General features: G+C 26.9%; 1 protein-coding gene across 1 annotated transcript in view; it reads right to left on the bottom strand.

Annotated features, from left to right (window-relative positions):
* LOC142322948 (uncharacterized) overlaps nucleotides 1–15,841 on the bottom strand; it is a 224,878-nt gene that overhangs the window by 41,995 nt on the left and 167,042 nt on the right. Inside the window, exon 12 of the mRNA XM_075362041.1 lies at nucleotides 8,832–9,042. Coding sequence (XP_075218156.1) covers nucleotides 8,832–9,042 — 211 coding nt within the window. The remainder of the gene's footprint in view (nucleotides 1–8,831; nucleotides 9,043–15,841) is intronic.

Here is a 15,841-nt window from a genome sequence, read left to right as displayed (position 1 = left end):
ACATGCTATATTTTGAAGATATATAATAGAATAATTTTTAATAAAATGAAGTAATAGGAGATACATATCTGAGAAAATGAATTGTTAATTATAGAAGCATTAATTTTAGGTCACTCCAGCACTATGTTAGGTGGACAGCCATAAAAAATTACAAGAATGTAGTGTAAGAATATAAAGCTTAGAAAAAAAATTTGCAGGAGACAAATATTAAAGGAAATCATTAAAATAAAAAGAAAGAAACCAGATGCAGATAACAAGTGAAAAGATACTATTCGAATGCTTTATAGCTTAGCAAAAGTTAATTAGATATTATTGATCATTTTAAATATATACTCCCCACAAAAAAATTCAATTCTGCTAATTACTGTACAAAATAACCAACAGTTTAATAATGCTACAACAGTAATTTATAACATATATTTAATTTGATTATTAATAATAAATCCTAATAAAGATATAAAAGATAGGCATGAAACATAACACGATGCATAAAATACAACAAATAAAAAAAATTTATACATGGCAAAAAAAGGATCCTCTATCAACAAAAGAATATTTTATATATCAAAAGGTAATAAAAAAAAATAATTTTAAAAAAATCATAAATAATTATAATAAACAAAAAAAAATAAAAATAATTAGGTGATAGTGAACACACTCAGCAAGCGAACGAATTTTTAATTAATCTCTATGACACAGAAGAATTTAATGTTTATCTTTTTTTTTTATAAACAGCTTGCCTTCTGTGAGTTGCGTAGTTTCCCGAGATATGACCCATGCCATCGCAGCCATGTGTAGGGCACTGAATCAGCTCCTTACCATCCCTTCCCCTTGCGCGAACAAAACTGTGCACATTCAAACTGTGTGCAATGCAAGCAATAAAAAAACTTTGTAACAATTAAAAAAAAGAAACTATTTATATAAAGAGATCAATCAAAAGATTCTTGCAGGTATATAAAATTAAATCAATTATGTAAACTGATATAATCTTCTACAAAGCAGAATTTCTTGAAAAATCTCACATTTATAATTAAATTTTATATTTAAATTACTCAGGGAAGGGGATATTATAAAAATACAAACTTAAAAGAACCCCAGTTTCAAATAAATAACAATAGAATAATTCTTTTTATAATCAGAATAAATTAAATGCAATGCTTTTGTAGTCTAGCACTTCAATACCAAATTTAAAATAAAAATTTTCCTATACTATCCAAGTAGTTACATACCAATTAGAATCCACAAATAATAAGGTAGTGTTTTATTCACACACACCATTCAGTAAAAGTTACCGGAGGTTGGATTTACATAAATTATCAGAAAGATGTTGTTTTACATGATCTCTACTAAATCAACTTTTCTAAGTTATTACAATTCCTAAAATTCTATATTTGCAATACAATCTTCCAAATGACATTGAATACAAGTACTCACAATAATTTGAACAAGAGCTAATTTTTATACTTGGCTTAGAAGTAATGATTTTTTTGAAGGAAAATTTATGAGAATCACTAGAAAAATTGAATTATCAATCTATAGCAGATCACATCATGATTTTCCAAAATCATGTAAAAGTTTTTATTGGAAATGTATTCTATAGTGACATCCAATTGTATCCCAGAAAATTAATTAACTGTAGATCACACAATACAAGTTGTTGCATCATTTCAGATCAAGAGAAGACACTTTACAGACAGAGTAATCTTATGGAATCTTGATTAAATAAACTGTCATTACAACATTATTTAATGAAGTTTTGTAAAGGATATAGAAGAAGAAACATTGGTACAAGGCTCTGAAATGCTCTTTCTACTTAAAAATTTGAGCATTTTATTCTCATAATACTATTCTTGACAAGATTGATAAATTCAAACTGACTTCACAACCAGTATAGTTTAGTTTTAAACATTTGTCTTTGCCATTGTGAAAGCCATTAAAATTCAAGCAAACAGACATTATGATGAAGGTAGTTAAAATGTTGTAAAAACTACTTCATAACTTCATGCTGACCAGACTAAATATTAACTAACTAATATTTTAGCTACCAATTCATCAAAATATGAATTACTATCTATAAAACTACTTCAATTATTCATCTGAGTTGATATTTTTCTTCAAATATAATCCATATAATAGGTTTTTGTAATGTTTCATAATATGTTAAATAAACAACAAAAAGAACTATTACCAGAAACTATTGTTACATTGGAAAAAAATAACTAAATATATTATATGAATTTGGGCTATAAATTCCACAATTTGTTTTACACATTTATAGCAAATCAAAATTAGAAGAATGAACTTGTAAGAAAAAACGTATATACATAAAATTAAAACAGAAAAACCATGCTAAAATAAATGTATATACTTTGTAAAATAAGTGCTGAGTGTGTTCTTTTATTATTAAATTATAAATATAAAATTAATTTAAATTATAATTACACATTGATATATAAAAATACAAAATAAATATACATATCATAAGAGTGTCAAATACGTAAAACTATCAAATAATTAAAATAATAATATTAAAACATAAATCATGAACAGATTATTTATTAGCATATAATACAAATTGTAAATCAATTAATGTGAACTAGTGATTAATAAACTCATTTTGTTGAATGATGAATAACAAAAGTAAATAAAATACTAAAAATTTACATCACATCATATTTTCTATGGTAAATACTGTTGACTTATTTTTTACCACCCCTTTTCTTATAACAGTATAATGACAGTCAATAAGTCAATAACTTAGGTCAGTCTATACTCATAATTTTTTTTTTGTAAAAAAAAAAAATATGGTAAAAAATTCAACTGATAACCAAAACAGAGCTATCAAAAAAAAGTTCACTAAATCACACTATTTTAGAGTTAACTGTAATGTCCCTTTTCATAGTATAACATTCAGGTTGGTAACACTGTCATGAAATAATTATAAAGGTTAAGGGCAAGGTTTGTTATCAGTTGTTATTTTCACATGTCCATTGAGAATTTTAATTTGTGCAATATTAAAAATAAGTAATTGTATTCAATTTTTTTTAAAGTACGTAATAAATTAATTACTAATTTAGCACCAATTTCAATGGGTTAATTTTTAAACAACAGAAAACTATTATTTTTGTGCCTTTTTGCAATCTGCCTAATTTACTTCTTTTTTTTTACAATATTTCATTTTTTCTGTTTCAGATAAAGACAGGTCAACAAATAAACATTGCAATATGAATAAAAGTGATCATAGGATACAAAAGGCAAAAAAATCTGTTCTTGATAAAAACAAATAAAAGAGCTAGAAAAACAAATAAGGTAACTGTTATTTATGTCTGTCTAGAATGTAAAAATATGACGCAATTTTTTATCTAAGCTTTCCTGATAATGCTTGTTGAAATTCCTAATAAAAAACGTTGAATACCATAATGACTTCTATAAATATCAATAGACCACAATAATCCAGTTCTAAAAAATAATGAAAACAGAAAAAAATATATTTTCAAATTATCTAACTTGTAATACTTTGTTCAAAAGAAACTTACAACAGAAGATAGGAGGAGAAGACTGGAATTGTTTCCTCTTTAAAAATAAAAAGATCAATATTAGTGGCTGAGTGAAGGTTTGAACATAAAAAACAACCTGGACTAAATTCAGTAATCCTTCTAGTTGGTTAAAAATATATATTCGATAACGATAATAACTGACCATGAAAATTACAAGAAAAAGTTATTTTTTTTTAACAGAAGAAAACCAAACTTGGAAAGAAATTGTAATAATTTGAAATTGCTTTTAACTGTACATAGTGAATTACTTTTGAACATTAAATGTTATGACTGAAGTAAAAACATATCTGTTCCACTTTAAACTTAGTTTGGTTTGAAAAAAAATCATTATGTACAATTATTATGGTATTATGGAATGTTTCTCTTAACAAAAGATTGACAATTCACAAAACAGTCAGAATATCAAAATTGATGTAGCCAACAAACAATATAGACTAATATGAAAAAAATTAAATAAGAAGACTACTACTAGTGGTTGAAATTAAAATAAATAAAAGATAAATCATCAAGGGGAAAGAATAAATTACATTCTTATAAAGTAAAATCATCTAATGAAATATGATAATATTGAATTCAAGATTCCATGAAAATACTCTTCCTCTTTTATTGTTGATTTATCAGTTAGAAAAAAAAATAGTGTTCAAGTGGCATGCCTGAACAGCTAACACTTTAGTATGATTTTCAAGTGGTTCTTGAAAATTACATTCAAAACAAAAAAATATCAAAATCAAGCAAAATAAAAATACAACTAAGCAAAAGTACAAACATGGAAATGCAGAGTAAATATTAGAAACAATAAAATCAGAGTTTGTGCAGAAAATTGATGGTATATACGCAATACAGGCTAACTATTTCAAAATAAAACTTTACATTGTATACAATAATTTAAGTGATAAATAAACTTATAAGTGTAAAAGTTAACCGAGTATTAATATATTAGGATATCTGATATAAAAATGTATATAAAAAAAGTTTCTCGTTTCAATAAATAAATGATCAAAATTTAAAAAAAAATTAATACCTAATATTATATAAAACAACCTTAAGATAACTGTAATATACATTATTTATTCAACACTGGTAATAATAGTCATTTAAAAAAATAATACCAAAGTCAGTCAACAATAGAGATATTAATGTGAATAAAAAAACAAATATCTTAAATGCAGATTAGAAATATTAGTCAATGAAAATCTAAGCCTTCCCTTATCAGCAAATGTAAATAATTAAGTATTAATTTAGGTTAAAAAAAAATAAAGCTGTAAAGAAAACATGAAAGTAACAAACAAATGTTACATGAAAGCTTTAAAGATTTTAAAGGAAAACCAATTCACATGTACTGTAGTCATTTTTAGTTATCTAATGATAACATAAGGAATGGAATCAATCAATTCTTTTACAAAATAAACGATTATTTTCTCAACAACAAGAATTAGCATAGTTTCACAGTATTGTAATTGCTTACCTTTCACAAAGAGCCAACTTTGAAATTAATTCTTGCAAATCTTGTGGGACGGGTTCTTTTAATTTATTATCGATTATACTAATATCAGGTTCCATACCGTGCAAATAAGACGCGTCTAAAGTTAGCATAACTTAAACAAACTTTTTCAAGGTTATGTTTACACATGTAAATTAAACAATGAAATTATATAGAAAATTAGGTAAAAATCCATAACCGTGTAAAAATCATCCCCGTTGGATATCAATAAATATATATTTAAAATATTAAAAACGGTACTTTACAACAATGTATCATGTAATAAAGCATCTTACTAATGGACTAGAAACAAAATCGAATGACATTTCACTGCTACAACCCTGACATCTATCGGAAGTACAAGAATATAACGGCCTCTAATTTAAAATTCTAGAACAGTAAATTACGTTTAAAAAAATGAATGACTGTTAAAATTAAAAAAAAAACAAAAAAAAAAAACATGCGATTTTATCATTTTAATTTAATTTTAAAGTTATTAAATATAATATATTAAACGTAAATAGGCGGCATTTAATAACGTAAATGATCTTATTTACGCATTTTCTTGCTGCACTCTAACGGCAGTTTTTCCAAATAATATAAACCGTGCGAAATTCAAATTAGTAGATAAATATTTTTCTACGATAAATTTTAATGAAATGATAAAATTGAGTTCAGTTTTGAAATCTTACAGATTGATTTTTTCTACCTTATATTATTATCAGTTGATATTCTATTTTTATTACAAATCTGATCTTAAATCTTAAGCATTTCACAGTCTGGAAAATCATGCCAATATTGAAAACAGAAACATGATATTGTTACACGCTGGCTGTGAAATAATTCTATATTGAGTAATAACATTTTAAAATATTAAAAAACTTTTAAAACATCATACGATGAAATAAAAATTAGCTTGTAAGTTATTCATTATTTAAGAAATACTGATAATTCTGACAAGTTGATTATTAATATGACATCCTGGGAATTCCAGATATTCCACACTATTCTTGAATTGGGAATGATAGGCAGCTGCATCCTTTGTTCATGAATGAATATACCTGCAGTTTGTTACATTTATGGATTGCAAGGATGTATAGCCAGTTCAAGTCCTAGTAAAGCCAGCTATTGTTACACGGATTTGAATACTAGATCGTGGATACCGGTGTTCTTTGGTGGTTGGGTTTTAATTAACCACACATCTCAGGAATGGTCGAACTGAGAATGTACAAGACTACACTTCATTTACACTCATACATATCATCCTCATTCATCCTCTGAAGTATTATATAAACGGTAGTTACCGGGGGCTAAACAGGAAAAAGAAAGAAAGGATGTGTAGCCAATTTAAACTCAACAACAAAGTAGTGGCTAGGGACTGAATCACGCAGCCGTTAGTATAAAAATAAAACTGTTTCAGCTGGGCCCCAAACTATCAATGTCCTGCATGTGACTGTTAAATTTTTAATACAGAAAGAATTAATAAAGTAATAACTAAAAAATTAGTTTTATATAGCATGGATTGAATATAACTAATAAAGTCAGCTAATAGAAAAACATCTACCCATGTAATAACACTTTTATAATCTTTTACTTTCATTTTCTACTCTCCAGCATCAGTTTTCTAATTGAACTGAATTTTGTAAAAATCAGTTTCACTGAATTTTATAAGTATACATTTTAAAGTAAAGAAATAAAATTATTTCATATCAATCATAAAATAGCTTAAATAAATGTAAAGACTTTACTGTCCACAAAGAAATTATGGTTTCATAACAAATATTTTTTATTAATGTCAAAAAAAAAATATATATATATAAATCTTCATCAATAACTCATTTGGTACTGCATTATGATTTGCTCCATTTTATTGTTTATTATTTTTTCTTTACTGAAAACACATATAATTACAATCTGATCCTTTGATTAACAGGTATAAATTCTAATATCTGATGCAGGGATCAGATATATGTATGAGAATATATTATATTTTAAGTTACAAAGCATTTAAATACTATACAAATCATAATTTTATGTATAAAAACAAAGTAGATAAAAATGAAAGCTAAGATTAGCTGATTCTTGTAAGAATTAGTAGCTAGCTATGTTGTAATATAATCCTTTTTAAAATTTTAAATTGTTTCTCATAAGTGGTATGTTTCTTAACCCTTTGACTCCCAGGCTTATTTCACTTCAAACGCTTATGACTCCCAAGCTAAATTTTTATTTTATTTTTTGGTGAAAGATAAAACTGAATATTTTTGAAACTTTAGATCTACTTTCTTTTTTAAGTTATAAAGGTAAGAAAAATAATTTATAGGTTAAAATAGTTCATAACACTTAAATAATTTCATTACTAAAACTAATAAATATCTATAAAGTTAAAAACTTCAATCTTATCACTTGATGTTACTGTTTTAGAAGAAAACTTAAAAGTCTAGAAGAAACTTAAAAACAATTTTGCAAAGTAAAAAATTAGAAATAATTATGTTATGTTACCTGTGATGTTGATGTACATCATGTACTGAAAGTAACACATTGTTTTTTGAAATACAGTGAAATATTAAAATAACTAAAAATAATTAACTGAACACACAGAAAACACAAAACAAAGAAACCAGGTGGCGATATCAGTCACACTAACAGCAAGCAAAGTAGCCAGCTGCAAAAAAGCTTTCAGAATAATATATTATATCAACAAGAACATTGCACTTGTATTATTGTTTTTGTTATTTAAAACTAAACATTCCAAGTCTTTGGTATAAAAAAAACCAACACCATATGCAAAGAAAAATTATTTACAGATGTATCAGCATAAAACTTTTCAAACATAAATCTTGGACTACTATATACGCCTGGGGGTAGCCAAAGGGTTATTTTAAAGGGTGAAAAGTAATCAGCAGTTATTAGTAAATATTTAGTGCAAATTATTTACAAATTATCACTAGTAAATCAATAATTAGGCTGATCAAGTAAAAGATTATAAAAATAGCCTATACAGTCAGGTGATTATTTTTCTACAAGCTAACAGCTGGAGTTGGTAGAGAAATTAAACCTGTAACAGTAAGATGAACAATAAATAACACTCATGAAAGATATAGAAGTACAAAAATATAAATATCAAAAAATCATTTATTTTTATTTTTGAAACCAATATTATACATATATATATATACACTTCTTGGTTGATTGTTATAATAACAGTAACATAAAATATTTAGATCTCAAGTAAGTCACTATGTAAATAATATAAATATGCAGATAAAATACTTAAGACAACAAATATTATATTTTATTTCTTCAGGTAACAACCATTTTACAATATTATTTATAAAATAAAATATTTGTTTTCTAAGTATTTTATCTGCATATTTATATTTATTTTTATTATCTATATAGTGACTTACTTGACATATTTATATATATATTAGTAAAAATTAATTGGATACCAGTTAAGAACTGTTTGAAAATTTTAGTCACAAATTAAAGAATTTAATTTTATTTCTTATCAAATTTATGCAACCTGAACATTAGAAATAATTTTTTTACTTCTCTATTAATTTAGGAATAAAAAATAAAACAAAATAAATACTTTTACCAGTCTTGCTGACTAAAAGCAAACCCTAGCAGAGCAGTGGGTCATAGATCAAAGCTCCCCCACATAGTAGATGGAAAAAGAATTGATTCTAAAATTTATAGACATGACATGAAAATAATGTTTAAGGATGTTAATCTTTAAAGCTTTTGAATAACCCCATACATTTTTAATAATCAATGGAAAACTTATGACTTACCTGTCTTCCTTTGTTGTAGGTGTGACTTTATCATGTTGAGGAGGTCCCATGGTATAACACGGTGCAGGGGCGTAACCAGGTGTTGGTCCTGGATATGTTCCTGTAGGATAACCACATGAATATGCCGATGGAGGATATGGTGTATAACCATTAGCTGGATACTCACTACTTGTCATTGTGTAACCAGGATGGGGACTCATTGCTGCATAACCTAGTAAAAAATAAAAATAATGTTAATACCAGAAGACAAGGTTATTACTGATATTATTGTAGATTTCAATAATTATAATCGTTAGAGAAAAGAAACATAAAAGGAAAATAATAGTCAGCTGATGCTAAATACCATTCAGCAAAAATACCTGGAAACTAAGATAACCATAGTAGCTATGAAAGTCAAAGCAAGACCAAAACCACAAGACTAACATTTTTTAAAACCACTCCTATTATTTTTTCTTATATAATTTGGAGTTCTTTTCAGGTGTAATTCTGGAGAAAATTTTTTATTTTATATATTATGGCTATAGTCATTTTAGTAAATGACTACAAATTTTAGACAGTGGTTGTAGGCATTGACCTTGCTCCCAAAAAGATCAGAGCAGAGAGAGATAGGGTATGGTTTCATTAGAGGCTTATTAAATTTATGAGTCTGTCTCTTGATTTTTAAGTAAATCAATAGGACTTGAGTAAATTGAATTGTAGGACAATACTCATCAGCTCAACTCAATTTGTAAAGCTCATCAGGACTAGGAACGGAGTGGATAGTATGGTGTCCAGGTTTGTCACAAGGTGACAATCTTCCTCTACGAGGGTCAGGATAAATAAATAAGAAAAATATAAATTCTCCTAATAAAAAAAAGTAATAAATTAATTTTATAATGATCTATAAACTTGAAATTAAAAACTGGACCAAAATTATGAAAGAAACAGGGTCCCCAAGTCTTTTAATAAATAAATAAATAGATAGTACATATCTGAAATATTTTGATGCTGAATTGGTCCAGATAATTTGGATGAATGTAAAAAGTTTATATATACATTATGTACAACTAAATTATTTAACCATTGCTTTTTAGAGGAAAGGCCAAGCTCTAAAGATTGTGAATCTTCTTAATTTAACTGGATTACTGGTATACTCAAACTACATTTGAGTAATTGGTATACATTTGAATGAAACCTGAGATTCAGTAAAAAACTAGTTTTCTAGGCTCCAATGACGCTAAAAATAAGCTTATTACATTTTACAAAGTTATTGTACATCAAACATATAAAACAGATATATTTACCCCAATTTATTAGTTGTCACCCCAGATTTCTCAAAAATTACAGCAGTTACAGTTCTGGTACCTATTTTATTCGATTTTTCAGATCAAAAACCATAAGAAATCACTAATTCTGCTTCTTCATTAATGTCCTAAAAATTTCAGTATGGCCTCATTTCACCGGGTAGCTGAAGTTCCAAGTGAAATCTTTCACTAGCCGTATCTTGCAAAAGAATCATTTTAGGACATATGTTTACTATGAACTTTTTCCATTATTTTCAAGAGTAGAATAGGTTATGAGTGCTGGGTGAACTTTGTGATAACTCTGTATATATTAACAAATCTTGTTTGAAGATCCCTATAGCCCAAAAATGCAAAAATCTCAGATAAAATTTTTATGACAAAGCAATTAAATACCTTTTTACTAAAAATCAATTCAACAGAGCAACAGATGTAATTTTCCATTTTTTAATAACGATACTGTAAAATTATTATATTTTCTTTTATAACGATAAGAATTATAACTTTTTTAAATCTAGATATTTAATTAATAAGTATTGTAATTTCTCTGAATAACTTTATTTTTATTTATTAATGATTAATTTTTGGTGATGTAATGATAATTTGCTAAATTTAAAAAATTAAACATAGCCATAAAGCCTTGTAAAGGATATGAGATATGAAGTATTAGTCACAGTTGCTTTTCCTGAGAGTAAAGGTATTAACAACACAGCCATTCCCTGTGAGGTGAGCAGAATGAGGAAGATGTCACACGCAGAGTTGAAGATGTCTCAATGAAGAAGAAAAAATGAAACCACTTCACTCTTCACTTTCCTTAGAATGGGTGAAATGGGACATAGTATTCTTGAAAATGGCTATGCCAATTTCAAGAATGATTTTATTTCATTCATTCTAGTTGCCTAGTTTCTTTGGTTCTGGAAAAAATTTTAATGACCAAAAATTACCTGTTTTATAAAAATTTTGGATTCAAAAATAAGAATCTTAAACAAAAAACCAATAAATTCACAAAAGAATTGACTAATTTTAATTTTTTTTTTTTTTTAATAGCGAGTTAAAAGTAATATATTCATTTAATTCGATATGTACAATAGTTTAAACTGATTAAAAAATATGTTATTGCTGTATTGTATATATTAGAATGAATTAAATTATAACTAATGAATACAAATCAACAATGGTAACAACTACAACAAAGGTTTGGAAATATCATACATATTTATAACTCAGACTAAAACGTTACAAATCAAATTGATTCAAGGGAGAAAATATTTAGGCTAAATATTCTAACAACTACACTGGATATAACATTAGTTAGCAATGAATTGTATGAATTCCAATATATGTGGTTATATATTATTGTTATGTTATATTCAACCAGAAAGGGAGAAAGTGATTGAGAGGGAAGGAGAGTGAAATCCATGAAAACGAATGAACGAATGTGACAAATGAACAACACTCATTGTGAAATGTGTAGAGAGTACATGAAAACATTAATTACATATTCTACAATTTGAGAGATATGTTACTATAGCAATGTCAATAACAACGGGCCAACTTACTGGGTAATACAGCTGCTCCCAAGAGAATACAAGTCAGTTGGTCAGTCATTTATTCACTGCAATTTTATGTGTGAGTGTATATATTGTATGTTTTTTTTGGTTTCAACTAAATGAACAGAGAAACATTTTGACTATGAAGTACAATGATTTCTAATTAAATTTGGATGCTCTTACAACCCCTCTCTTTTAAGTAAACAATTAAATGATCTTTATGACTTTATGAAAAGAATTATACAATTTTAAAATTTTAGCTATTGTTATAATAATTATTATTATCATCTAAGTTCCTTTAGTATTTACTTAAATATTACTTTTAAACCAAATGAAGTTTTATTATGATAAAAAAAAATTATTAGTCATACATTATATGACCGATTTAATTGAACTTCTGTACTGAATTTTCTTTTGTTCTAATTTTGTAATTGTAAGTAACCTATAACATTTTATATTCTCAATTACCTGTTTAAACACATACATTTTTAAATAAATTATTTAAATCAATAAATCTACCATAAAAAGTAAATGTAAGCATAGTATTTTTATGTTCCTAAATATATTTATATGTACATTTTTTTAAAAGAAAAACTACTTTTATAAGTACCTCAATTATCAATCTCCTTCATATATAATAGTTCAACTTTAAGAATAACATGTGTGTTATGAAATTAAAATTCATTATACAAAACAATCATCAATGTCTTCCTAATAAGTGATTTTCTATAAATTCCTTATATTTAATTCTTACAGCAGAGAAACTGGTTTGAATAATAATAAAAAAGCAACACTAAATAATTGGTATTAATGTTAAAATCAATTATTTAGAATAATGTTTATATATTTAAAAAAAGAAAAAAAACATAATCAGAAAGGAGTAACTCTTTAGTATCAGTTTTTTTCTAATTTATCATGACATATCAACTTTTGGTGATATGAGTTAAATGATAACCTAATATATATATATATACACACACAAACACACACACACACAGTAGATAGTTAACAGTTTAAACTTAGCTCAGTCAAATGGACAAGTAGTAGGTTTAATATATTGGTTAGATGGGAGAATTACTTTTCTATTAATAACTAATTGTCACAATAAATAACTTTCTATACTATTAAAATGACAATAGTTATTTTACGATGATATGTATGAATTATCAGCACAATTAATATACCAGGTGCTACCCAAAAGTTCAGGGAATTTGAATTTCGTGTGCGAACCATTGCTGGTACGACCTGCTGCCGCTAGATGTGGCTGACAGTACTCTTTGTGAATCAGTGTTCCAGCAGCTGTGACGGTGAGAGGCTGCATTGTTGACTTTCGTGTGGTTGTGTAACGTTGTGTTTTACTGCTTCGGCAAAGTTCTAAATGGCAGATTTTAAAGAGCAAAGAACCTGCATCAAATTTTGCTTCATGCTTAAAAAAACTGGTGCAGAAACCCATCGCATACTTGTGGAAGCACTTGGTGACAATTCTATGAGTAAAAGTAAAACTTTTTTGTGGTACAAATGATTCAAACCTGGACGAACGACAGTCGATGACGATGAGCGTTCAGGAAGACCATCAACGAGCGCAACACCGGAAAACATTGCGAAAGTGTGAGAAGCTATTGTTGCAGATCGTAGACAAACAATCCATGATGTTTGTGCAATCATACAAATGTCATATGGGTCCATGCAACGCATCTTGTCGGACAATTTGAACATGAGACGCATTGCTGAAAAATTTGTACTGAGACTGTTGAACAGCGACCAGAAACAAAATCGTGTAGCTGTCTGTAGTGAATTGAAAAATTCAGCCAAAAAAATCCCCACCCACCATATTCGCCTGACCTTGCCCCGTGCGACTTTTTTCTCTTTCTGAAAATAAAATTTCAATTGAAAGGCCGCCGTTTTAACACAATTGAGGAGATTCAGGAAGAAACACAGAATGTGCTTCGAACACACACCTGCAGACTTCCAGGGATGCATGGAATCATGGGAAAAACGCTGGGATCACTGTATCAATGTTCAAGGGGATTACTTTAAAGGAGACAATGGGAATTATAAGTTATGGTAAGCTATTTTATTTTTATGTTGAAATTCCCCGAACTTTTGGGTAGCACCTTGTATTTCAGATTAATATAATCTTAGCTATTAAAAAAAATAAAATCATACATTTTTCTTACAATTATTTTCTGAGACCTTTATATTTACAACAAAACAGAACTGTCACCAATTAAACAGATTTTATTAACTGTTACATTCTGACCTTAAACAAGTAAAAGATTAATATACTGTAGTATCACATTAATTCTATTTTTTTTTCTATTTGTGTTTTTTTACAAAATGTGTGATTTAAGTTTTACCCACTGCAACATTTCATTTTGCTGTATATTATTGCCATTTTCTAATTTCTAGGGCAATAAGTTGTTTAATTAAGCTGTAGTTCCAAGTAACACATTGGGTGTCAAAAATTTCATCTTTCTTTATGCTATATTTAAGTTTTCACCTCACCTTCTTCACATATTCTCTTTCATCTTTTTCTTTCTCATTAATATGATTTGTTATTCTCATTACTTTACTAATTTCACTGTACATCATTCTCTTATTTGCTAATATCACATCTCATTGCAACATCTATTTATTCATTCATATCTAAAAGCATATCACTGCCTCCTTTTCTAGTTCCATTAAATCATTTAGCACATCTTTTCTTTTAATCTCATCATAACCTGTATTATATATTTCATCCATAATATTGCCATCATGGTTAAAATTATAAAATACAACTTTTAAGATTAATACACAAGTACCGTGTGAAATAGCCCATACAAATTTTTGGGAAGTAAACAATTTGGTAAAATTTCAAGGACAACTAAGAAAAAAATTAGCTGAAAGTGCAGAAGAAAAATATTCATTATTTAAGAAAATCAAGGTCTAGTGGTATTAGTAAAATTTTAATTTTATCTGTTACTTGATTCCATTTAGCTGAGACTTATTGGGCTGTAAATTTCAACACATCGTGTTCTGGTAAAGCGAGAACACAAATACATCTGCGATATTACTTCATCATCAAGGGACGTAGATACCAACAGATCCTCACTCACTAAATAAAGCTGCATAACATATCCTGAAGTTGAGGTAGCAATGGTGATAAGTTTGAATCATTTAAGTATATCAAAATGGTTTGATGAATTATAACACAAACAATAAGTATTGTGATTTCAGTAGGAAAAGTAATTTATGGCAGATGAAGATACACAACTTGACTGGATGATGAAAAATAATGTACCATCTATATATTGATCTGAGTATGTAAACCGGCAGAAAAGACAAACTAATTACTGTATGTAAACTAAAACATTGGTATATAAAGTAAATTCATTCAAAAACAAATTGAATATGTTGTCTTGTAAACAAATAATAAGAGTACACTATGTTGTCATAACAAATATAGTACACCCACATTATTCATGGTAGATACAATTTGTCATGCCAACAGCAAGACTCAGTATCAAGAAAGAAACAATATGTCATTTTTAATAATATAATAAAACAAAATAATTAAATACAAAAATATTTAGAGAGTTTATTTTTATTTACAGCCATTTCCTGATCTACCCTCAAAACATATAATAATATAGTCATGAAATAACCTCTAATTTATTTTGTTACACTACTTACAAATGGAAATTTTGCAAACAACTATAATTAAAAGTTAATAGAGTTTATTTGTTTATTCTTACGTAGTTAAACAATGCTCCTATACTAGACTTATAACGTTAATGTTTATTACATTTTAATTCAATTCTGATGTTAATTTAATACCGAGAACAATTATTTAGATCAACATAAGTAGAGTGTAGTCCAATTTTATCTTTTGTCATATGGATGAAAAAAAATTATAAAGTATCATTTTCATTTCCTACTCTTTCCTAAATTTTATGTTTAATTAAATGGATGGTTTTAACTTAGAAATTTTATGTTTCTAATTTTAAGGAATTTTTGTTTTATCTTTAAATTTAATCTTAAGGATCTTTTATGTTTCCTTTTTAAGTTTTACCTTTTAGAGCTTTCTATGATTAAGGTGTTTGAACAACTTCTTTTCTAAATAAAAAAACTTCATTTAAAAAATTGATTGTATAGTTAGATTTACATTTGTCATTCTTCCCTTTCATGTTGGAATTCT

Source organism: Lycorma delicatula, chromosome 4 (assembly GCF_047948215.1).
Source record: "Lycorma delicatula isolate Av1 chromosome 4, ASM4794821v1, whole genome shotgun sequence".
In the NCBI taxonomy this organism is placed as follows: domain Eukaryota; kingdom Metazoa; phylum Arthropoda; class Insecta; order Hemiptera; family Fulgoridae; genus Lycorma; species Lycorma delicatula.
This window is presented reverse-complemented; position numbering and strand designations above follow the sequence as displayed.